The sequence below is a fragment of the Nomascus leucogenys genome, chromosome 6, assembly GCF_006542625.1.
Source record: "Nomascus leucogenys isolate Asia chromosome 6, Asia_NLE_v1, whole genome shotgun sequence".
Taxonomy (NCBI): Eukaryota; Metazoa; Chordata; class Mammalia; order Primates; family Hylobatidae; genus Nomascus; species Nomascus leucogenys.
In genome coordinates, this window is record NC_044386.1 from 60,174,952 (window position 1) to 60,200,416 (window position 25,465).

General features: G+C 45.0%; 2 protein-coding genes across 3 annotated transcripts in view; one reads left to right on the forward strand and one right to left on the reverse strand.

Moving 5' to 3' along the window:
- The window catches only part of CHP1 (calcineurin like EF-hand protein 1), a 46,324-nt gene extending 32,467 nt beyond the window's left edge, over positions 1 to 13,857 (reverse strand). Inside the window, exons 1-2 of the mRNA XM_003266747.4 lie at positions 13,551 to 13,857; positions 3,593 to 3,665 (exon numbers count right to left, since the gene is read on the reverse strand). Coding sequence (XP_003266795.1) covers positions 3,593 to 3,665; positions 13,551 to 13,617 — 140 coding nt within the window. The 5' untranslated portion in view covers positions 13,618 to 13,857. The remainder of the gene's footprint in view (positions 1 to 3,592; positions 3,666 to 13,550) is intronic.
- A 382-nt stretch (positions 13,858 to 14,239) lies between these two features.
- EXD1 (exonuclease 3'-5' domain containing 1) overlaps positions 14,240 to 25,465 on the forward strand; it is a 52,654-nt gene continuing 41,428 nt past the window's right edge. The window contains exons 1-2 of one of the 2 annotated variants that reach the window (XM_030813799.1): positions 14,240 to 14,518; positions 18,329 to 18,514. In XM_030813799.1, the coding sequence (XP_030669659.1) occupies positions 18,382 to 18,514 (133 nt within the window). In that variant the 5' untranslated portion in view covers positions 14,240 to 14,518; positions 18,329 to 18,381. The remainder of the gene's footprint in view (positions 14,519 to 18,328; positions 18,515 to 25,465) is intronic. The other variant, XM_003266746.4, reaches the window with a different exon arrangement.

The following is a 25,465-nucleotide window of genomic DNA, read 5'->3' on the forward strand; positions in this document are numbered from 1 at the left end:
TGTTGCCCAGGGTGCAAGGCAGTGCTGCAATCTTGGTTCACTACAACCTCCGCCTCCTGGGTTCAAGCAATTTTCCTGCCTCAACCTCCCAAGTACCTGGAATTACAGTCATGCGCCACCACACCCAGCTAATTTTTGTATTTTTCATAAAGATGGTGTTTTACCATGTTGGCCAGGCTGGTCTCAAACTCCTGGCCTCAAGTGATCCACCTGCCTCGGCCTCCCAAAGTGCTGGATTACAGCCAGGTGTAAGCCACCGTGCTTGGCCCTTATTTATATTTTAAGGAGCAGGCTACACTGACGCCCAGAAAGTTTTCAACTTTTTTTTTTTTTTTTTTTTTGAGACAGAGTCTTGCTCTGTAGCCCATGGTCTCGATCTCCTGACCTCGTGATCCGCCCGCCTCGGCCTCCCAAAGTGCTGGGATTACAGGTGAGCCACCGCACCCGGCCTTTTTTAAAATTTTTTGAGATGGAGTCTAGCTCTGTCTCCCAGGCTGGAGTGCAGTAGCGTGATCTCACCTCCCAGGTTCAAGTGATTCTCCTACCTCAGCCTCTCGAGTAGCTGGGACTACAGGCGCCCGCCACCACGCCTGGCTAATTTTTTGTATTTTTAATAGAGACGGGGTTTCACTGTGTTAGCCAGGCGGGCGCATCACGAGGTCAGGAGATCGAGACCATGGGCTACAGAGCGAGACTCTGCCTCAAAAAAAAAGAAAAAAAAAATAGCTCATTTTGGCCAGGCACGGTGGCTCGCACCTTTAATCCCAGCACTTTGGGAGGCCAAGGTGGGTGGATCACGAGGTCAGGAGTTCGAGACCAGCCTGGCCAAGATGGTGAAACCCCGTTTCTACTAAAAATACAAAAATTAGCAGGGCGTGGTGTCATGTGCCTGTAATCCTAGCTACTCAGGAGGCTGAGGCAGGAGAATCACTTGAACCCGGGAGGCAGAGGTTGCAGTGAGCCGAGATCGCGCCATTGCACTCCAGCCTGGGCAACAAGAGTGAAACTCCATCTTAAAAAAAAAGAAATAGCTCATTAAAAAAAAAAAACTTTTCGATTATTTTCCAGCATACAGCAAACATGATAAAAACACACACATTTAGAAACCACCCACTTTCTACAAAGAAGAAAAGAACTCAGAACTAATATAAATTTTAGGTCTTTACTGGGTGGTTAAGTCTGAATTTATGAGGAAAGTATAAACTCAAAGGAAGTATTGGAGCTAAAATTGCAAATAGGGATTTCTAGTCTAGTTATTTTTCAAGTATAAATTCACATAGTTTTAACAGTGTCTTCAACAAATGGTGCTGGGACAACTGGATATCCACATGCAAAAAAAAATGATGTTGGACTCTTCTCTGACACCATATACAAAACCAACTCAAAATAAATCAAAAGACCTTAATGTAAGAACTAAAACTATAAAGCCCTTACAAGAAGATACAGGACGAGTCTTTGGGACATTGGATTTGGCAATGGTTTCTTATATATGAGACCAAAAGCACAAGCACTGAAAGAAATATTAAAGAAACTGGACTTCATCAAAATTAAAAACTTTTGTGCTTTAAAGAACACTACAAAGAGAGTGAAAAGACAATCCATATGACCCACAATTCCACTCCTAGGTATATGTCCAAGAGAAATTAAAACATATGTGCATCCAAAAATGTTCAAAGCAACACTATTTGCAATACTCAAAAGGTGTAAACTCAAATGTTTACTAACTGCTGAATAGATACACAAATGTAGCATATCCATATGACGGACTATTTATTCAGCCATAAAAAGGAATGAAGTACTGGCATATGCGACATCATGGATGAACCTTAAAAACATCATGTTAAGTAGAAGTCAGTTTGTTTGTTTGTTTGTTTGTTTGAGACAAAGTCTCTCTCTGTCGCCCAGGCTGGAATACAACGGCACGATCTGGGCTCACTGCAACCTCCACCTCCCAAGTTTAAGCAATTCTCCTGCCTCAGCCTCCTGAGTAGCTTAGATTACAGGCGCCCACCACCACACCCAGCTAATTTTTGTATTTTTAATAGAGACGGGGTTTCCCCATGTTGGCCAGCCTGGTCTCGAACTCCTGACCTCAGGTGATCTGCCCGCCTTGGCCTCCCAAAGTGCTGGGATTACAGGCATGAGCCACCGCGTGTCCAGCCAGAAGAAGTCAATTATGAGAAGGCCATATAATTCCATTTATATGAATTGTCCAGAGAGAAAAAGAAGGTAGATTTATGATTGCCAGGGGATGAGAGAAGGGGGAAATAGGTATGCTTCATAGGTATGCTTAACCCCATGCTTAATGAGTATGGGATTTCCATTTGGGGTGATGATTATGTCCAAAGGCTTAGCAACTGTATTCCTTCCCCCTTTATGCTACATCCAACACCTGTGCTAGAAACTTTCTAAAGAAGTCCTAAGCTGCTTCATGCCAGCCAAAAGGAAGGGCAACAGCTTCATTACATGCCAATCAAAGATGAAGAACCACAGTATAAGAAAGGCTGCTATTAAGAGTTAGTGTGGGAGATAATGGTAAAGAATATTTCATTTGACTATGGTAAGACAATTACAAACATAAAACAATATAGCATTACATCACTCTGATATCATATACTTACCTAGACCAGAGTTTCTCAATTTTGGCACTACCGACATCTAGACCAGAATAATTCTTTGTCATGGGGGCACTGTAGGATGTTTAGCAGCATCTCTGGCCACAACCCACTAGGCACTAGTAGCATTCTCCAGTCATGGCAATTAAAAATGTTTCCAGACATTTTGCCCCAGGTGGCAAAATGGCCCTCAGATGAGAACCACTGCTCTAGACTAAAATACTGAACATTTTGTCCAACATTAATATACATAAAGTGATGTACCTCAGGGTTATGGGTTGGTAAATGAGAGAAGACAAAACAACCTAGACCACCTGGGATTGCTATGGGTCAACTTCCTAAAAGCCAATGTTTGGGAAAAGATTATGGGAAAATGTAAGCAGAGAGAGCTGAAATCTTGAAAATACATTCCTAGGATCAGAACAATGGCCACCTAAATTAAGGGGAGTTGGAATAAAGCAACACACACCTGATAATGCATTTAATTGTCATAGTTCGGCTGATTTTTTTTTTTTTTTTAGATGGAGTCTTGCTCTGTTGCCCAGGCTGGAGTGCAGTGGCGTGATCTTCGCTCACTGCAACCTCTGCCTCCCGGGTTCAAGCAATTCTCCTACCTCAGCCTCCTGAGTGGCTGGGATTACAGGCGCCCACCACCACACCGAGCTAATTTTTGTATTTTTAGTATAGACGGGGTTTCACCATGTTGGTCAGGCTGGTCTTGACCTCCTGGCCTCATGATCCTCCCGCCTTCACCTCCCAAAGTGCTGGGATTACAGGCATGAGCCACCGCACCCAGCCTGTTCTGCTGATTTAATTCTCCTGTGGATCAATGATGCTCAAAGACCAGTAGAGAAATGGTCCTTGCTATCTGCATGCTGGATGCCTATCATGTCTACCCTAGGGATAAAGGCAGCTATTCGGACACTGCCAGAGGGTTTCTGGTTTCTGTGAGGAAAATAAAGAAAAACACTGCCTACCTGAGAGTCCCATTCTCTCCTTTGTCCAGGCTGGTGAACCGGCTGTAGAGGCGAGTGATTTGACTGTGGGAAACTAAAGAGCACAAAATTAGTCCCAGCTCGGGGGGAAGTAGCCCTCATTCACACGGAACCCACCCCTCGCTGTCAAATGCTTCAAAATTCAGTAGGATGGGGATGTCGAAACTCTTATCTCTAGAATGTTAAAGCAGAAAGTTTAAAAGCTAAAGAATGAAAGGAGTTAGAGAATAAACTAAATCAAGGGCAATCAAAATTCAATCCCAGGAATGAAGTCTAGGCTTAATGAAGACTGTGATGAATATCAGATGGTTAACATTTAACAAAACAAAGGCAAATTTTGTCCTGTCCTGTCCTGTCCTATCCTATCCCATCCTATTTTATTGAGACAAAGTTTTGCTCTTGTCACCCAGGCTGGAGTGCAGTGGCGTGATCTCAGCTCACTGCCACCTCCGCCTCCTGGGTTCAAGCGATTCTCCTGCCTCAGCCTCCCGAGTAGCTGGGATTACAGGCTCCCGCCACCACACCCAGCTAATTTTTTGTATTTTTAGTAGAGACAGGGTTTCACCATGTTGGCTAGGCTGGTCTTGAACTCCTGACCTCAGGTGATCCACTCACCTCAGCCTCCCAAACTGCTGGGATTATAGGCATGAGCCACCATGCCCAGTCCAAATTTAGTTTAAAAGGAAGCTGTGAAACTTTCAAGTTTCAATGCCTTGACTGAGAGGCTAAAAAAATGTATGTTTTTACTATATATTTTTTTACTTTTTTCTTTTTCTTTTTTTCCTTTTTTTTTTTTTTTTTCTGAGATGAGGTTTCACTCTCGTTGCCCAGGCTGGAGTGCAATGGCACGATCTTGGCTCACTGCAACCTCCACCTCTCAGGTTCAAGCAATTCTCCTGCCTCAGCCGCCCAAGTAGCTGGGATTACAGGCACCCACCACCATGCCCAGCTAATTTTGTATTTTTAGTACAGACAGGGTTTTGCCATGTTGACCAGGGTGGTCTTGAACTCCTGACCTCAGGTGATCCACCTGCCTCAGCCTCCCAAAGTGCTGGGATTACAGGCATGAGCCACCATGCCCAGCCTATTTTACTTATTTTTAAAATTTTATTTTATTTTATTTTGGGGGGACAGAGTCTCACTTTGTCGCCCAGGCTGGAGCGCAGTGGTGCAATCTCAGCTCACTGTAACCCCCATCTCCTGGGTTCAAGCGGTTCTCATGCCTCAGTCTCCTAAGTAGCTGGGATTACAGGCATAAGCCACAGTTCCCAGCTAAAAATGCGTGTTTTGATTGAAAAAGTATCTACGATCAGTTTGCTGTTTCAGGCTGTACTGCTAGGTAGGTATGTGTACTGCTAGGTAGGTGTTGTGTGTAGAATGTTTGACTGGGGTACATCAAACAGATTCTATTTTAAAACTCTGGTTTACTCCTACACCAAGGATTAGAGGCTTTATCTTTTCCCTCGGGATGGACCTTTGGGTAAAAGATCAGCCTCTTTTCTGTGATTGCATGAGCTTCACTGAGTTCCCAGGAAGGGAACTGGCTCCAAGGAAGCAAATTAGGCAAATTCGTAAAATGGTCATGATGACATCTACCAGAAAGTTATTTTGCTCCTCATTTTGGATTTAGTCCATAAACTCAAGATACAAGTTGACAATTAAAATGAGGCAATAATGACAGGTATACACAATAACACTAAAAACTCTAAAGGCCTTTCTGGGAAATAGTTTAGTCTCCTGATAGATTGGAAGTAAGAGAGGGGAAACAAACAGAGTTATCGGAGGAGAAAAGACAATAGCCAAAAAGGGTGTGACAAGTGTGGACTTTGTCCGAGGCTGTACCTTCAGAGGTTTAAAGGGGTGGCCAAAGTCATTCCGATAAGGTGTCCTCCTCCCTCAGCTCATGAAACAAAAATGTACTTGTGGTGTTGGGAACAATGGGACAAAGTAAACAGGGACAAGCAGGTAGTGAGTGGCCCAGAGCTGGGACAAGAGGACACACTATGTGTGGCTGTGAATTCTTCAGCATCAGGTTTCACCCTCGAAACTGGGCTCTGTTCTGTCCTAGTGCTCTAAGGTGATCACTGAGCACAGAAGGCAAAAGCATTTCCATCAGGGCAGAGCCAGCAGGGATCCAGCCACTAAGGAGACAGTTGTGGACTGTTTTGCCAGCCAGGAAGGTATAAATGGCTCACTGTAAAGTATACACACTTGTGAGGGTTAGGCAGACAGATTCTCATTCCATTCCTAGCACCACGGCTTACTAGAGAGGGGTCAGTGAATGGGATTGTAGAGCGAACTCACCAGTCAATGAAAGGAAAATGCTTGGCAAAGTGCCTGGCACATGGCAACCACTCCAGGTTAGCTATTATCAGCATCATGCTTACATCCTGAGCCTGAAGGCACAAGTATTACTGCTGCACTAATTACTCTCCATTTCCCTCCTGACTTTGCCAGTTACAACCGTTTTCTTTAAGAACTTGACCAGTCTATCCCAGTTCTGGCCTCAGGCATCAAAGGCTACTGTTGTACTAAAGTTCCCTTTAGTTTAGCAAAAATAAGTCAGTTAAAGAATTACTAAATTTTGGGCTGGGCGCAGTGGCTCACGCCTGTAATCCCAGCACTTTGGGAGGCCAAGGCGGGCGGATCATGAGGAAAAGAGATCGAGACCATCCTGGCCAACATGGCAAAACCTCGTCTCTACTAAAAATACAAAAATTTGCGCCGGGCGCAGTGGCTCACGCTTGTAATCCCAGCACTTTGGGAGGCCGAGGCGGGTGGATCACGAGGTCAGGAGATCGAGACCAGGTGAAACCCCGTCTCTACTAAAAAAAAATACAAAAAATTAGCCGGGCGTTGTGGCGGGCGCCTGTAGTCCCAGCTACTCGGAGAGGCTGAGGCAGGAGAATGGCGTGAACCCGGGAGGCGGAGCTTGCAGTGAGCCGAGATTGCGCCACTGCACTCCAGCCTGGGCGACAGAGCGAGACTCCGTCTCAAAAAAAAAAAAAAAAAAAAAAAAAAAAAAAAAATTTGCTGGGTGTGGTGGTGTGTGCCTGTAGTCCCAGCTACTTGGGAAGCTGAGGCAGGAGAATCACTTGAACCAGGGAGGCGAAGGTTGCAGTGAGCAGAGATCACGTCACTGCACTCCAGACTGTTGACAGAACAAGACTCAGTTTCAAAAAAAAAAAGAATTACTAAGTTTCCCAAAAGATTTTTTGAAAAAAAACAAAATTTGTTCACAATCCCAACACTGCTACTATTTTCATTTCTTCCGATATCTTTTTTTTTTTTTTTTTTGAGATAGAGTTTCGCTCTTGTTGCCCAGGCTGGAGCACAATGGCACGATCTCGGCTCACCATAACCTCTGCCTCCCGGGTTCAAGCAATTCTCCAGCCTCAGCCTCCCGAGTAGCTGGAATTATAGGCATGCGCCACCACACCCAGCTAATTTTGTATTTTTAGTAGAGACAGGGTTTTCTCCATGTTGGTCAGGCCATCCACCCACCTCGGCCTCCCAAAGTGCTGGGATTACAGGGATGAGCCACTGCGCCCAGCTCTTCATATATCATCTAATATCAGTTACTTGTGTACTTTACAAAGTTGTAACAGCTTGCGTTTCATTTAGTAATTCACACATTTTCTATATTGCTTTGAAGTCCTTCTTAATCCAATTTATATAATTTTAAAATTGGAAGAAATGTTATCTAATCCGACTCCTTCAATGAACAAATGAGAGCCAGGCATGATGGCTGGCACCTATAATCCCAGCACTTTCAGAGGCAGAGGCAGGACAATGATTTGAGGCCAGGAGTTCAAGACCAGGCTGGGGAACAAAATAAAAATAAAAATAAAAATAAAAAATAAAATTATTTTAAACCAAAAAAAATCCACAAATGAGCCATTAAACATCTTTCTAATCTATATCATCTAAAATAACTGGGCACTGAGGCTGGGCATGGTGGTTCACGCCTGTAATCCCAGGACTTTGGGAGGCCGAGGCGGGCGGATCACGAGGTCAGGAGATCGAGACCATCCTGGCTAACACGGTGAAACCCCATCTCTACTAAAAATACAAAAAATTAGCCAGGCGTGGTGGCAGGCACCTGTAGTCCCTGCTACTCGGGAGGCTGAGGCAGGAGAATGGCGTGAACCCTGGGGGGCGGAGCCTGCAGTGAGCTGAGATCGCGCCACTGCACTCCAGCCTGGGCGACAGCGAGACTCTGTCTCAAAAAAAAAAAAAAGAAAAGAAAAAGAAAAAAAGGGACTGGGTGCGGTGGCTCATGCCTGTAATCCCAGCACTTTGGGAGGCTGAAGTGGGTGGATCACCTGAGGTCAGGAGTTCAAGACCAGCCTGGCCAACATGGCGAAACCCCGTCTCTACTAAAAATACAAAAAATTAGCCGGGCCTGGTGGCAGGCACCTGTAATCCCAGCTACTTGGAAAGCTGAGGCAAGAGAATTGCTTGAACCCGGGAGGCAGAGGTTGCAGTGAGCTGAGATCGAGTCACTGCACTCCAGCCTAGGCAACAAGAGCAAGACTCTATCTCAAAAAAAAAAAAAAAAAGATAATATTAAGAAGTATTATCAACTTTCTTAGGTGTGATAATAGTATCGTGGTTATGTAAAAACCATCCCAATACTTAAGGGATACATGCAAAAGTATGAAGGGGTGAAGAGTTCTAATACCTGCAACTTTCAAATGGTTTATCCAGAAATTTACGAAAATAAAGCTTATATCTTTGCAGCTGCTGCTGGGGTCAATTATCTTCTGAATGAATAAACCTCCAACTACTCTATGCTCTGGACAACCATCCCCTCCTTGCCCCCGCAAAAAAGTTCCTGGCCAGTGGCTCACCTCTGCAATTGCAGCACTTTGGGGGACCGGGATGAGCGGACCACCTGAACTCAGGAGTTCGAGACCAGCCTGGAGAACATGGTGAAACTCTATCTCTACAAAAAATTAAAAAATTAGCCAGGCATGGTGGCATGTGCCTGTAGTCCCAGCTACTCAGGAGGCTGAGCTGGGAGGATTGCTTGAGCCCGGGAGCTTGAGGCTGCAGTGAGCCGTGATCATGCCATTGCACTCCAGCCTGGATGACAGAGCAAGACCCTGTCTGAAAAAAGTAAATAAATAAAAATTAAAAATCAGGTAGTTGCCAGGCACAGTGGCTCGCATCTATAATCCCAGTACTTTGAAAGGCTAGGGTGGAAGGATCATTTGAGGCCAGGAGTTTGAGGCTGCAATGAGCTATGAGTGCACCACTGCACTCCAGCCTGGGCAATAGAGTGAGACCCTGCCTCAAAAAAAAAAAAAGTTCTTAGGGTCTCTTTCCCATAATGCCCTCTCTAACTGACAAATAGTTGCTTCTTACCCCTTTATGGCAACAAATGAGAATAAAACTTTGCACTAGAACTCAAAAAGTACAAAGCTTTACAAATCACTTAACCCAAAACCAGTTAAAGGTGTTAGTTATCTGTGCATTTCCATTTCAATAGGAGGCAAATGACAGCCCGGTTTTCTGAAGTGACAGAACCTTCAGGCTGGTGAGGGCTGTGAAGGGTCCTACATTTGGAGGCATGAGAAACCTGAAGTTGAATTTCTACTTACATTCTAGCCATGAAATTGTTCTCAAGCAATTGCTTTTGCCAGGCTTGTACTCTGTTAGAACTCTATCATTACTACACTCTTTCAAACAAACAAAACCTTACCAACCTGTGCAACTTACTTCCTAAACCTGTTCAACACCCTTCCTGTACCACATGACACATACCAAAAGGTAGAGACTAAAAATAATCTGCATTCATTACTACTTGAATGGCATGAATTGTTTATCAAGGTGTTTTTGTTGTTGTTGTTTGTTTTTGTTTTTTTGAGACAGGGTCTGTTTCTCCCAGGCCAGAGTGCAGTGGCGCGAACATGGCTCACTGCAGCCTTGACCTCCCGCCTAAGCAATCCTCCCACCTCAGCCTCCTGAGTAGCTGGGACTGCAGGCACGCTTCACCATGTCCAGCTAATTTTTAAAAAATTTATTTTTTTGTAGAGATGGTGTTTCCCTATGTTGCCCAGGCTGGTCTTGAACTCCTGGGCTCAAGCGATCTGCCCACCTTGGCCTCCCAAAGTGCTGGAACTACAGGTGTGAGCCACTGCGCCTGGCCTCATAAAGTTTTAAGTAATTCACAGCCAGCTTATTGCTACAATTAAGTGAATTAAGGGTGATGATTACAGAAACTCCTAAGACATTTGTGGCTTCATCCCCAATTACACCTTTTTTTTCAAATAAGCTTTATGAAAATGCAGAAGTCTGAAAGAAGGCAGTAGAACAAAGATAATTTAGCAAATATCTTATGCCAATAGAAAGCATTTCTTAGACAATTCCTGTTAAAACATGATAACAGTTTCATAAACTGTTAAAAACTCCTTTAAAAATTTTATTTCCTTAGAATTGGCAAAACATCTGTACTTAATTCCTAATCAAATGTCCACTACAAAAAGAAGTATAAAATGCTGTCACCTCCCCAGTGATATAGCCCTACACATAGTTTTTATAACTAGTACATGCAAATGGTATTTTCCCAATAAGATGATTGTTAACTATGGTTCAAAATAATAACACTCACATGAAGTTTATTATACCAGACACTATTCTAAGTAGTTTACATAATTCATCTCATTTAATTGTCGTAAGAATCCTGTAAAGTAGGCACTATTATTATTCTAATTTTACAGATGATGAAACTGAGGCTCACAGGTAATTCTTATCCAGAATTACTTTTCCAAACACTTACTGTTATTCATTAAATATCAAATACCAGCTAATCTAGTCATGTATAAATTCTAATCTCTTTAAATTTACAAAAAATATGGTTAAATATAATCATCAAATTCCAATGCATAGCTTTTGCACTGAATATAAAGTTAGTATTCCTCAATTATGTTACATTTTGTACTGGCAAAGGAAGTAGTAAAATGTCTTATAATTGTTCTTAAAGTGCTTCTGATAGATAGTTTTCCAAATTCTTCATAGAAGAAAAGGCAGATGAAAATGGGACAAATTCCACCTCTCTACCCACTCCAGATATCTGTTTTTATTCTTCAAAATCTTTTGCATCATACCAAATTACTCCTTGAAAAAACAACTCTGGACCTGGCGCAGTGGCTCACACCTGTAATCCCAGTGCTTTGGGAGGCTGAAGTGGCCTAAGAATCACTTGAGGCCAGGAGTTCATGACCAGCCTTGACAAAATAACAAGACTCCATCTCTACAAAAGATAAAAATAAAAATCAGCTAAGCATGGTGGTATGTGCCTGTAGTCCCAGCTACTTGGGACGCTGAAGTGGGAGGATGGCTTAAGCCCAGGAGTTCAAGGCTTGCAGTGAGCTATGCTCAAGCCACTGCAGTCCAGCCTGGGAGACAGAGCAAAGACCCTGTCTCTAAAATAAAGAAAAAGAAAAACAACTCGGATGATGGACACTATTTGGATAAACTGATGGTTCCCAGGGCAGAGGAATGACTTTGTAGCAGGCTTAGGGGGGATGTCTCCTGGAAGTCACCCAAAATGCTCTAGGTTAATCTATCCAAATCTACTCCATCCATGTATCAAGGCCCAATTCCTGTCCTCCAAGAGGACAACCCACAAGGACTCTCTCTTCCCTGATTTCTGAAGGTGGATGCCACACAATCTCAGCTTTCTTATGTCATGATGCTAATCATAACTCTCTTGGGCTTATCTCCCCAAGCAGGTTGTGGGTGTTTTTTGTCACCATCTGCTCTGAGTACCTAGCACAGTACTGAACAGACACTGTAAAAAGTCACTAAGCACTTGTTTCACTAAGCATTCTGGCTCAATACATACATTTGCACTGGTTGTGGAGAGAATCTCCCGCACAAGTGACTCACTTTTTGGCAATGGGGAAAACAGCTTTTCCATGAGCACTTAGTTGTTTGTCCACAAGCCACACGGTAAAAATATCCCATCCAGGCCATTTCCATTTGGTCAAATGTATATAAACCAGAATGGGATTACTGCTTTCTTCATTCTGAAGCAAAAATGGCTTTTTGCATCTTCACTATGGTTTACACTTTCTCATTACGTGACTCTGTATTTATTTCTCTTTGATTCTGCTTATTTCTCCATGTGACTCTTTAACACAAATACTTTTTAATTCGGTGTCACCCTAGACCTAAAATAGTTCTAATTACAAATGTGGCCAGAAGTTATGGCCACAAAATGTAGTAAAATGCTTGCTGAATCCAAACTGTGTGCATCTCCACTCCTAAGGTCAGAGTAAGTCAGTGGCCAAACAAGTACTGCAAATTATAAAGAGCTAACTCCTTTGGGTCATTCAAAATCGTGACAAGGACTGCCTTGGTAGGTGGAGAGGTTATCATCATTAAAGGTCTTTACAGAGAGGCTTAAGGGCCATATTTTAGGAGAGGCTGAAAGAAGCAAACCAGTCCAGAAAGGGATGGGGCTAGCTAGATAACATCCCTTCCAACTTGAAAACTCCAGAAAGTTGAACTTGTCACAAAGCAGAGAACAGCACTTAAACAGGCCTGAAAAATTCTATAGTTCCCCATAGCACTCCTCAGTACTATCTGCATATGGGCCCCTGAGTGAGTTACTGGTCATGTCATTATCAAAGACAGGTATGATGAAGAGACAGAGCTCAGGTGCTACATCACTCATTAACTCAACAAGAATCATAAAGGTTTACTGAAAAGATAAAATATTGTATGCATCAATACAGTTGTATCATACATTGCATTATCAAGGACTATTCAAAGTTATGATGGTATTTTACAGAGCTTCAGAATCCCGAGTCCTTTTGCTCCTTTGTTCAGACTGATGAGGAAGAGACTGGACTATAAAAAAAAAAAAATCAGTTCTGCAGGGCACGGTGGCTCACACCTGTAATCCCAGCACTTTGGGAGGCCGAGGCAGGTGGATCACTTGAGGTCAGGAGTTCGAGGCCAGCCGGGCCAACATAGTGAAACCCCCGTCTCTACCAAAAATACAAAAATTAGCCAAGCGTGGTGGCAGGCACCTGTACTCCCAGCTACTTGGGAGGCTGAGGCAGGAGAATTGCTTGAACCTGGGAGGCGGAAGTTGCAGTGTGCTGAGATCGCGCCACTGCACTCCAGCCTGGGCGACAGAGGGAGACTCCGTTTCAAAAAAAAAAAAATCCGTTCCTAGTACAAATTCACACGGAGATTTTTGGAGCACATCCAATTTCAATAGCGAATAAAAAAGTACACCAGCGTAGTAGAAATGAATATATATATGAGATTAGGAGAGCAAGTATCCTCGTGTAAGTAAAACTGGCGGTCACAGTATCTGTGTTTTTTTCCCTAAAAGTTCAGATTGAAAGAAGTCTCACAATCCCAGACCCCTGATTGTTTAAAGGTCTCCAGGCATCGGGTCATGTCTCCCAAAGCCTTACTACACGGTCTTGCTTTCTGGGTGGTTTTCCCAATTTGTGACAAGAACTTGTTTGTAATTTCCCATAGTTGTCAGAGGTTTTAGGTCCTTGCCCAGAAACGGATTTTCTACAGAATCCATCTCGAGTTCCTGAGTTTGCTTCTCGGGCTTTACCTACTGTTCAGGATTCCTCTTCATAGGGAAGGGTGGTGCGAGGCAACAGAAAGGAAAGGAGTTCGGGGACTTTGATGGGCAGGGGGCAGAAAAGGGGGGCGTCGACGCTCTACGAGTGATCAAGACTCCCGATTTTGAAGGGAAGGACAGCCCCACAGTAGCTAGAGCCCCGCTCCAGGAAGCTGCAGCTGGAAGAACAGGTCTTCTAGCTCTCTGTCCCCAAACCTGGAGGCTGCCCAGGACCCCCCAACCTCACAGGCACCCGAGCTCCAGACCTTAGCGACAGCCGCCCTCTGTTCTGAGGCCAGCCTGAGGCGCCCGGCGTTCCCACCCCCAACTCGAACTCACAGCCGGTCTCCTTCTTGATCTCCTCGAGCTCTTCGTCCCGCAGTAACGTGGAGGCCCGAGAACCCATCGCCGTGCCGGGAGCTCCTCCGGGAGCAGCGGCGCCAGAAGAGACGGCGACAGGAGGGAAGGAGGGAGGGAAGGAAGGGCTAGGGGTCAAGAAGGGAGAGGGCAGTGTTTCCACTGCGGACCCGGGAGGGAACGCAGGGGTGGTGCGCTGGGGAGGGCGGCCCCGAGGACCCGCCAATCAGGCGCGAGGCAGCGCCCGGCTCAGGAGCAGACGTCAGCGTTCGAGTTCCAGCCCCGAATGAATCAGCCCAGCTCCAGCCCAAGTCCTGCTGGAGACGGACCCCGCCCCCGGAACCGCAACTGCCACCGGCCTTAAAGGGGCGATGCCACTCGGTCGCTAACGACGCAATTAAAAGGGCAACTTCATTGACCAACAGTTTTACAACAAACTAACCTGCGGCAGGCAGCGTAGCCTACGTTTTCTCACAGGAATAGAACACTAGGAATCCTACTCGATAGGTGGCACGGATTGCGGAGAAAAACTTCGCGTGGGGGGGAACCCTAGGGTGTGCCCCTCGGGAACTGCACGCGCTCATCTTTCCTGGCTGCCGTCCCCCTCCCGGCCGCAGGGGGCGCTGGGGAGCCGGCCTCGGGGCCGCGTGCTGATTGGCTCCTCGGGAAACAGACGAGACTGGACGTTGGGCCATGCGGGCGTTGCCTCTGCGGCGTGGGTCCCCGGCGTCGCGGACGTTTCTCCAGGTTTTCAGCCTGTGATTTGATAACCGCCGCCGGGTGGTGTGGAGCGTCCCGAGACTTCTTCCTTAATTGCAGCCCCTCTTCTTTTAGTTCTAGACTGAAGTTGGAGGAACTCACCACTTGGCTGAAATTAGGCTCCAGATTTCCCAAACTTGCTTCGGAGGAAAAAGCCCTAACGATGGAGGACAGTGAATTCCTAGCTTATGGTCCGCCATTTATTTGAAGTTCCTTATTTTGTCTTAAAAATGAGAAATTTTGCATTTTATTCTCATGGTGTATTGTTTGTTTCGATTAAAAAGGTAGGCCGGGCGTAGTGGCTCACACCTGTAATCCCAGCACTTTGGGAGGCCGAGGCGGGCAGATCACCTGAGGTCGGGAGTTCGAGACCAGCCTGACCAATACGGAGAAACCCCTTCTCTACTAAAAATACAAAATTAGCCGGGTGTGGTGGCACATGCCTGTAATCCCAGCTACTCGGGAGGCTGAGGCAGGAGAATCGCTTGAACCCAGAAGGCGGAGGTTGCAGTGAGCCGAGATCGCGGCATTGCTCTCCAGCCTGGGTGACAGAGCAGGACTCCGTCTCAAAAAAAAAGGTAAAAGCCACCCATTAAATTAGTGCCTACTTTCAGGCGAATCAGTTCTTACTGCTTCACCTGCCTTACCCCTTCACACCTGTTTGGTTAGAACACATATAAGATATGGAAGAACCGAATTCTGACCGATGTTAGTACCTAAGTACCAGGATATTTTTGTCTTAGCAAGCTTTCCCAGGTCAACTTAGGTTACTAGTTTTAAATGTTACCTGAGGCTTTACAGCTTAGCCTGAGGCCCCACACGTTCCTTGCAAGCTGAGATTCTGGTTTGAAGAACTAGAGTTTTGTTTGTTTGAGACGGAGTTTTTGCTCTTGTTGCCCAGGCTGAAGTGCAAAGGCACCATCTCAGCTCACCGAAACTAACGCTTCCCGGTTTCAAGCAATTCTCCTGCCTCAGCCTCCCGAGTAGCTGGGGTTACAGGCATGTGCCACCAGGTCCAGCTAATTTTGTATTTTTAGTAAAGACAGGGCTTCTCCATGTTGGTCAGGCTGGTCTCCAACTCCATATCTCAGGAAATCCGCCCACTTCGGCCTCCCAAAGTGCTGTGATTACAGGCGTGAGCCACCGCACCTGGCTTGTTTTTTTTTTTTTTGCAACAGAGTCCCGGGCTGGAGTGCAATGGCCTGATCACTGTGCAATTTCGGCTCACTGGAACCTCCAGGCGGATTCAAGGAATTATCATGCCTCGGCCTCCTGAGTAGCTGGGATTACAGGCGCGTGCCACCACGCCCAGCTAATTTTTGTATTTTTGGTAGAGACAGGGTTTCACCATATTGGCTAGGCGGGTCTCAAACTCCAGAACTCAGGTGATCCACCTGCCTCAGCCTCCCAAAGTGTTGGGATTACAGGTGTGAGTCACCGTGCTTGGCCTTAGAGTTATTTTTATGATTGGTGTGCACTTGTCTAACCTAGTGATGTTGTCGTTTATATTCAGTAACATTTTGGATATGCCCATCTAAGAGCTAAATCACTGGAGCTGCTTTGTATGTTGGAATATGGGTGTGATAGGAAAATTTTGTCGCCCCATGAATGTCCCTTTTCTCAGTCAGCCTTGAAGCCCATCTCTTGACGCTGACCTTACTTTTTTCCTTCCTAATCTTGAATCTTACTGTCTGCAGCTGTCTCCAGTCAAAGCTTTCTTTGCTTCATGTTAGTGTTTTTTTCTGACTTTAATTTTTTTTTTCTTTAATGTTTCTCTAATTCTCTTATTTTCCAGGCGTTTCACAAATTTTTCTTTCTTGGGTACCTTTTAAAAGTATAAATTGCTTGAACCCGGGAGGCAGAGGTTGCAGTGAGCCGAGATAGCGCTACTGCACTCCAGCCTGGCAACAAAGTGAGGCTCCATCTCAAAAATAAAATAAAAATAATGTTTGCCTCTATTAAGGGCTGTTTTTTTTTTCCAGTTTTATGTATTTTTCTTTAAAAAATCTCCTTTTGCTTGTTGGATTAACTTAAAGAATGGTTTTTCTTAGACTCTCTGATGACTTGTTTTATGTTCTGTCTGGATGCATAACACTTGGTCTTGCACTAAACTACAAACACTCTACCCTAGAGGCCTGGTCTTAGTTCAGATTGCATTACCTTCTAGCTGTGTGACTTTGGGCAGGTGTCTTAACCTTCTAAACTTCAGTTTCTTCATTTGTAAATTAGGTTATGGTTGTTGTATCAAGTAATATTTGTTTAAGCACTTGATAGACCTTAAAATGTAAAAATGTAGGTTATTTATTTGACTGAAAATTGTATATAACATCTCACCTTCTTCCTAGTTGACTTAGGCTCTAGTTATTTCATCAGTGTTTTTATGGTTAAATTGCAAAATTCACTGGTTGAATTTTCCTAGTGTGGCAAAAGTATGCAGCTTTTAAATTTAAAAATCTATAGAATATTTCTCTAAGTTTCTAAATACAAGGACATTTAAATAACGGAATAGTTCTAAAATAACTTTAAAAAAATTACTGTATTATGGTAAAGAATGTAAGAGTACCTGCTTCTTTTGTTTTGTTTTTTGAGACAGTTTCACTCTTGTCTCCCAGGCTGGAGTGCAATGGCACGATCTTGGCTCACTGCAACCTCCACCTCCTGGGTTCAAGCGATTCTCCTGCCTCAGCCTCCTGAGTAGCTAGGATTACAGGCGTACGTCACTACAGCTGGCTAATTTTTGTGTTTTTAATAGAGACGGGGTTTCATCATGTTGGTCAGGCTGGTCTCGAACTCCTGACCTCAGGTGATCTGCCCGTCTTGGCCTCCCAAAGTGCTAGGATTACTGGCATGAGCCACTGAACCCAGTGGTGAGTACCCACTATGAATAATATTTCTTAGTACATTTTTTCTTTACTTTGTACATTTCTATATGGTTGTAATTTTTTTTTTTTTTTTTTTTGAGACAGAATGTTGCTCTGCCGCCTAGGCTAGAGTGCAGTGGCACGATCTCTAAATCTTGGCTCACTGCAACCTCTGCCTCCCAAGTTCAAGTGATTCTCCTGCCTCAGCCTTCCTGAATAGCTGGGATTACAGGCATGTGCCACCACGCCCGGCTAATTTTGTATTTTTAGTAAAGACGGGGTTTCTCCATGTTGGTCAGGCTGGTCTTGAACTCCCAACCTCAGATGATCTGCCCGCCTCGGCCTCCCAAAGTGGTGGGATTACAGGCATGAGCCACCACGCCCGGCCAATTTGGCTTTTATTTTAAAATACCTTTAGCATAGAACTGTCATAGGACAGAAAATAAAAAAAAAAATGGAACATTTCAAGTACCTAGACATAAAAATTAATAGGATAGCATAGACCCAAGTTATGGGAAACAGTCTCTAAAATTCAATTCATTAAACACAAGTTGAAAGAAAAGTTCTTTTCCCAATGTACCACTATTGTCCTACTTGCCTTGATTTCCTTTAATTCCTAAGTAAAGGGTAAATTTAGTTGCTTTACTTAAAATTATCAGCTTCAGTTTTGGTAAAAATTACCATGCCCTTAAATTCTCAACCACAATTATAAAAAATAGGAGCTCAGGTAGTTATGCTGCCCTAAACAATGTATTGCAACATGTATTGGCACATATTTCTATGTATGTCCATTTTTTTATTTGCTCTTTTCATTTTTTTGTTATAATGATGTATAAATGTGCCATTAAAAAGCCTCTAAATGTTCTGCTTCTTCCATTTAGCTAAGGAAGGAAAGATTATATCATGCCCATTTTATAAACAAAGAAGCCAAGCCTAATTTGCCCAATTTCTTACAGTTTTCAGTTTCCTATGTATGAGAGTTGGTGCTTGCAATGATCCTTTTCTCATCATTCCAAAAAGATGAACAAAACTGAATTATTCAGATTTTATTCTTGTCCATTACAGATACGGGGAAAGGGAAAATAACTTTACTCCCAAAAAATCCTTTAAAATTCATAGCTCTCTTTATTAATTTTCAAGTGTTTGGATGCTTAAAGAAGATTATTTGAAGACGGCTTTTGGAATCAATTAGCATGGACCCCAGCAGTGACTACCGTTTCCTCAGCCAGATTTTGTGGAAGAGGGTGAAACTCACATTGCTCTGTGGCGTCTTCGAGGGTGTGCTTCAGCATGTTGACCCTAATAAGACTGTTGTCCTGAAGAAAGGTCTTGTTCTATTTCTCATAATGTTCTGCCTTTTAAGAGATTAGTGATTGAGTTTCACTGGGCTCCATTAGTGATTGGGAGGGTGGCATTATTCCTATTTTAGGGAAAGTGTGGGAGGAAGGTTAGAATATTGTTTTCCCAAACAGAACAATGTGACTGAATATGCTGGTTTGTCCCTACTTTTTTTTTTGAGACGGAGTCTCGCTCTGTCGTCCAGGCTAGAGTGCAGTGGCGCGATCATGGCTCACTGCAAGCTCCACCTCCTGGGTTTACACCATTCTCCTGCCTCAGCCTCTCTGAGTAGCTGGGACTACATGTGCCCGCCACCACGCCCGACTAATTTTTTGTATTTTTAGTAGAGATGGGGTTCCACCGTGTTAGCCAGGATGGTCTTGATCTCCTGACCTTGTGATCTGCCTGCCTCGGCCTCCCAAAGTGCTGGGATTACAGGCGTGAGCCACCGTGCTGGGCCTGGTTTGTCATGATAGCAGGAATTTTGACATGATAGCAGGAATTTTCTTTTGACATGATAGCAGGAATTTTCTTTTTTTTTTTTTTTTTTTGAGATGGAGTCTCGCTCTGTCGCCCAGGCTGGAGTGCAGTGGTGCAATCTCCGCTCACTGCAAGCTCTGCCTTCCGGGTTCACGCCATTCTCCTGCCTCTCAGCCTCTCCGAGTAGCTGGGACTACAGGCGCCTGCCACCACGCCCGGGTAATTTTTTTGTATTTTTAGTAGAGATGGGTTTCACCGTGGTCTCGATCTCCTGACCTCATGATCCGCCCGCCTCGGCCTCCCAAAGTGCTGGGATTACAAGCGTGAGCCACCGCGCCCGGCCAAGGAATTTTCAATATAAAAAGTTTTTTTTGTTTTGTTTTGTTTTGTGTTTTTTGAGATGTTGTCTTGCTCCATCCCCCAGTCTGGAGTGCAGTGGTGTGATAGCTCACCGCAACCTCTGCCTCCCGGGTTCAAGTGATTCTCCTGCCTCAGCCTCCCGAGTGGCTGGAATTACAGGCACACACCACCATGCCTAGCTAATTTTTGTATTTTTAGTACAAAAAATAACAAAAATACAGCCTGTTGGCCAGGCTGGTCTCAAACTCCTGACCTCAGGTGATCCACCCGCCTCAGTCCCCCAAAGTGCTGGGATTATAGGCATGAGCCACCACTCCCAGCCTTTTTTTTTTTTTTTTTCTGAGAACGAGTCTCGCTCTTGTTGCCCAGGCTAGAGTGCAGTGGCACGATCTCAGCTCACTGCAACCTCTATCTCCCAGGCTCAAGCGATTCTCCTGCCTCATCCTCCCAAGTAGCTGGCGTTACAGGCACCCATCACCAAGTCTGGCTAATTTTTGTATTTTTAGTAGTGACAGAGTTTCACTGTGTTGGCCAGGCCAGTCTCAAAGTCCTGACTTCATTTGATCCGCCCACCTTAGCCTCCCAAAGTGCTGGGATTACAGGCTTGAGCCACCATGCCTGGCCTTTTCATTTCTTTCCATACGCATTTTGAAATTAAAAATAACCACCACGTTAGAATTGTTTTTGACTTCAGCAGATGAGTTCATACAGTAAGGGGTTAAGTTTTTTCATACAAAAAGTAAAGAGGTAGGCAGCTGAAGAATAGTGCAATGGCTGAAAGACACCAGCAGGAACCAGGTGCCTTTTGCTCCTGCTCTGCCATGTCAGTGATCATCTGTTATCCTCATGGTCACCAGGTAGCCTCTACAACTCTCAGCTTCAATTCCAGTTATCATAAAGGATAAAGCTCAAGAACAGGCAAATGCAAAAGAAGCATAGGGCTATCTTTTTTTTTTTTTTTTTTTTTAAGACAAAGTCATGTTCTGTTATCGAGGCTGGATTGCAATGGTATGGTGTGATCGCAGCTCACTGCAGCCTTAACTTCCCAGGGTCAAGTGGTCCTCCCACCTCAGCCTCCTGAGTAGCTGGGACTACACTTGTGCAACACCTCACCTGGCTAGTTTTTTTAATCTTTATTTTTTGTAGAAATGGGGTCTCCCTGTGTTGCCCAGGCTGGTCTTAAACTCCAGGGCTTAAGTGATCCTACTTGGCTTCCCAAAATGCTAGGTTTATAGGTGTGAGCCACCATGCCCAGCCAGGACAACCTTAAATCTTACAACTTGCAGCTGCATCCAATGAAATAGCTTCGTGTTAATATTTTTTTCTGATTTAATGTTTCTTTTTTTTTTATGGGGGAAGGGACACGGAATTTCCATGTCGTGTTCGGTTATGCTACCCTGCCAGTACCTCCATATCTGCCAATCTGGAAGCTTCAATATATAGAGTTTCCTGGCATGATAAGTTTCAAGTTCATCATTGAAACATGTATAAATGGCATTTGAGAGATTAATGTTATTAAGACAAATTTTGAGTTAAAACACTTTTATGGGCTAGGATGGGATTGTAACAGGTTTCTGCAACATTAATTCATTTAGTAATCATATATTGATTGTTTTATATCTCAGGAACTGCGCTTGGTACCAGGGACACATACAGAAATAAGGTGGTCCCTGTTCTCAAAAAACTTAGTCTAGGGGCTGGGCGCAGTGGCTCACGCCTGTCATCCCAGCACTTTAGGAGGCTGAGGCAGGTGGATCACCTGAGGTCAGGACTTTGAAACCAGCCTGGTCAACATGGTAAACGCTGTCTCTACTAAAAATACAAAATTAGCCGGGCATGGTGGCAGGCACCTGTAATCCCAGCTACTTGGGAGGCTGAGGCAGGAGAATGGCTTGAACCTGGGAGGCAGAGGTTGCAGTGAGAACTTAGTCTAGCCTATAGTCCCAGCTACCTGGGAGGGTAAGGCAGAATTGCTTGAGGCCAGGAGTTTAAGGCCAGCTGAGGCAGCATAGCAAAACCACATCTGTAGAAACATTATTTTTAATTAATTTCTTTTTTCTTTTTTTTTTTTTGAAACAGAGTCTCGCTGCGTCGCCCAGGCTGGAGAGCAGTGGCGCAATCTTGGCTCACTGCAACCTTTGCCTCCCGGGTTCAAGCCATTCTCCTGCCTCAGACTCCCAAGTAGCTGGGACTACAGGCGACCGCCACCACGCCCGGCTGATTTTTTTTTTTTTTGTATTTTTAGTAGAGACGGGGTTTCACTATGTTGGCCAGGGTGGTCTTGAACTCCTGACCTCGTGATCCACCTGCCTCGGCCTCCCAAAGTGCTGGGATTACAGACATGAGCCACTGTGCCAGGCCTATTTTTTCTTATTTTTTTAAATTGAGATGGGGTCTCACTATGTTGCCTAGGCTTGTCTCCAGCTCCTGGGCTCAAATGATCCTCCCACCTCAGCCTCCCAAAGTGCTGGGATTATAGGCATGAGCCACCACACCCAGCCCCTGACAGAAAAAAATTTTTGACACAGAGTCTTGCTCTGTCATTCAGCATGGAGTGCAGTGGCACTATCATGGCTCATTGCAACCTTGACCTCCTGGGCACAAGTGATTTTCCTGCTTCAGCCTCCCAAACAGCTGGGACTACAGGCATGTGCCACCAAGACCAGCTAATTTTTAAAATATTTTGTAGAGATGGAGTCTCCCTGTGTTGCTCAGGCTGGTCTTGAACTCCTGGGCTCAAGCAGTTCTCCCACTCAGCCTCCGAAGTGCTGGGATTAGAAGTGTGAGCCACCACATTCAGCCTAAAAAACATTTTTTTTTTTAATTAGCCAGTCGTGGTGGCTCACACCTGTAGTCTCAGCTATTTGGAGGCTGAAGTGGGTGGATCACTTAAGCCCAGGAGTTCGAGGCTGCAGTGAGCTTTGATTGTGCTCCTGCACTCCAGCCTGGGCAACAGCATAAGACCCATCTCTAAAAAAAAATTTTTTTTTTTTTTTTTGAGACAAAGTCTCAGTCTGTTGCCAGGCTGGAGTGCAGTGGCTCAATCTTGGCTCACTGGAACCTCTGCCTCCCGAGTTCAGGCAATTCTCCTGCCTCAGCCTCCCGAGTAGCTGGGACTACAGGCATGTGCCACCACGCCCAGCTAATTTTTGTATTTTTAATAGAGACAGGGTTTCACCATGTTGGCCAGGATGGTCTCAATCTTTTGACCTTGTGATCCTCCTACCTCAGCCTCCCAAAGTGCTGAGATTATAGGCGTGAGCCACTGCATCCAGCAAAAAAAAAAAAAAAAGAAATTTAAATAAAAACTTACTATAATAAATAGACAAATAGGTAGACAGGTATAATGGAGTGTGAGATCCTCTCTGATAGAAAGGTGCAAAGGATGCTATAAAAACACAAAAGATTCAGCTAATTTGTACCTACAAGTGCTTGAATTGGGAAAGCGGAGTGATCTCCTAAAGGAGGAATTGGTGGTGGAACTCCATCTGGTTGAGTAGGAGTTAACAATGGGAAAGGGGCTGGGCGTTGTGACTCATGCCTATAATCCCAGCACTTTGGGAGGGATCTCGACTCACTGCCACCTCCGCCTGCCAGGTTGAAGTGATTCTCCTGCCTTGGCCTCTGAATAGCTGGGATTACAGGTGCATGCCACCGCACCCGGCTAATTTTTGTATTTTTTAGTAGAGATGGGGTTTCGCCATGCTGGCCAGGCTGGTCTTGAACTCCTGACCTCAGGTGATCTGCCTGCCTCGGCCTCCCAAAATGCTGGGATTATAGGCATGAGCCACCGCGCCTGGCCCCGTTTGAAAATTCTTTTTTGTTTTTTTTTTTTGAGATGGAGTCTCACTCTGTCGCCCAGTCTGGAGTGTAGTGGCGTGATCTTAGCTCACTGGAACCTCTGACGCCTGGGTTCAAGCAATATCTTCTACCTCAGCCTCCCAAGTAGTTGGGATTACAGGCGCCTGCCACCGCGCCTGGCTAATTTTTGATGTTTTAGTAGAGACAGGGTTTCATGCTCTTGGCCAGGCTGGTCTTGAACTCCTGACCTCGTGATCCACCCACCTCAGCCTCCCAAAGTGCTGGGATTACAGGCGTGAACCACCGCGCCCAGCCTGAAAATTCTTTAGTAAGTCTGTTCTTAGTTGAAAATATGAGTGGAGCTGAGAAGAATAGTCCATGCTGGAGAAAAAAATGAATGTCAGGACAACTAAGAAGTGGGTATGATCATTCAAAGAGAAGGAAAAAGGATGAGGGACAAAACTCTGGGGACCATCAATGTATAAGGGGCAAGCAGAAGTGTAGAGACAGCTAGGGAGACTGAAAGGAGCAAATCAGGGAGCCACTGTAACAGCGGTTATAAGAAAAATGTATTGCCAGGCAGGGTGGCTCACACCTGTAATCCCACGACTTTTGGGAGGCTGAGGTGGAAGGACGGCTTGAGCCCGGGAGTTCGAGACCAGCCTGGGCAACATAGTGAGACCCAGTCTCTACCAAAAAAAAAAAAAGAAAAGTAGCCAGGCATGCTGGTGCAAGCCTGCAGTCCCAACTACTTGGAAGGCTAAGGCAGGAGGATTGCTTAAACCCAGGTGTTCAAGGCTGCAGTGAGCTAGGATTCTGCCACTGCACTCTAGCCTGTGCAAGAGAGTAAGACCCTATCTCAAAAAAATAAAAAAGCAGGCCGGGCGCGGTGGCTCAAGCCTGTAATCCCAGCACTTTGGGAGGCCGAGGCGGGCGGATCACGAGGTCAGGAGATCGAGACCATCCTGGCTAACACGGTGAAACCCCGTCTCTACTAAAAATACAAAAAATTAGCCGGGTGAGGTGGCGGGCGCCTGTAATCCCAGCTACTCGGAGAGGCTGAGGCAGGAGAATAGCGTGAACCCCGGGGGGCGGAGCCTGCAGTGAGCCGAGATCGCGCCACTGCACTCCAGCCTGGGCGACAGCGAGACTCTGTCTCAAAAAAAAAAATAAATAAATAAATAAAAAAGCATACTAAAATCACTGAGGCCTGAATTGAAATCCTGACTTTTTTTGCTAGCAGTGGAAACTTGAGCTAGTTATTCAAACTTTCTGAGCCTCAGAGTCCTCCATAATTGAGATAATGAAATTCTTATTATGTTACTGGAAAATTAAGTGTAGGGAAATAGCATGATGCCTGGCTCAGAGTGGGTGCTCAATATGGTAGCTCTAGGTAATTAGTAGGAAAAGAACTAAACATGATGTCCTATAACTAAAGAAAGAAGAGAAGGCTGGGCATGGTGACTCACACCTGTAATCCCAGTACTTTGGGAGGCTGAGGTGGGAGGATCACTTGAGGCCAGGAGTTAAAAAGAAATGAGAGAACAGTATTGTCAAAGGTTGTAGGAAAGTCAAGGAAGATAAGGTTGCAAAACATTTTTTTGGATTTGACAAATAAGTAGTTGGTGATCTTTGACCCTGGTAGGAATATATTCAGTGGAATAGTGAGGGTGGAACTCAATTATTTGGATTGCTGAGAGGTGTGGAAAAAGACAGCTGCTATGAACACTTCCATCTAGGAAAACGACAGAACATTGTGGACATGGCATCTCACCTTCTCCTAACTCCCTTATCTCCTCATAGGAGAGCCAGGATTTGGATCGTTGTTCTTGATAGTACTTTTGAGTGTGTAGCATGACATGAAGCAGGGTGTGGACGCTAGAAGTTGTGGGCTGCCTTGGCCAGGTGCAGTGGCTCACACCTGTAATCCCAGCACTTTGGGAGGCCGAGGCAAGCGGATCACGAGGTCAGGAGATCGAGCCCATCCTGGCTAACACGGTGAAACCCCGTCTCTACTAAAATATAAAACGTGGTGGCTCGTGCCTATAGTCCGAGCTACTTGGGAGGGGCTGAGGCAGGAGAATCGCTTGAACCTGGGAGGCAGAAGTTGCAGTGAGCCGAGATCGCGCTACAGCACTGCAGCCTGCACGACAGAACGAGACTCCATCTCAAAAAAAAAAAGTTGCAGGCTGCCTTAAATTTTTTTTTCTGGAGTTAAGTGGAGTAAAAATAAATAGAAATATAATTAATAGACAGTTCTTAACCCCAAAGGCCTTAGAATATTCTCAGGAGAATTTT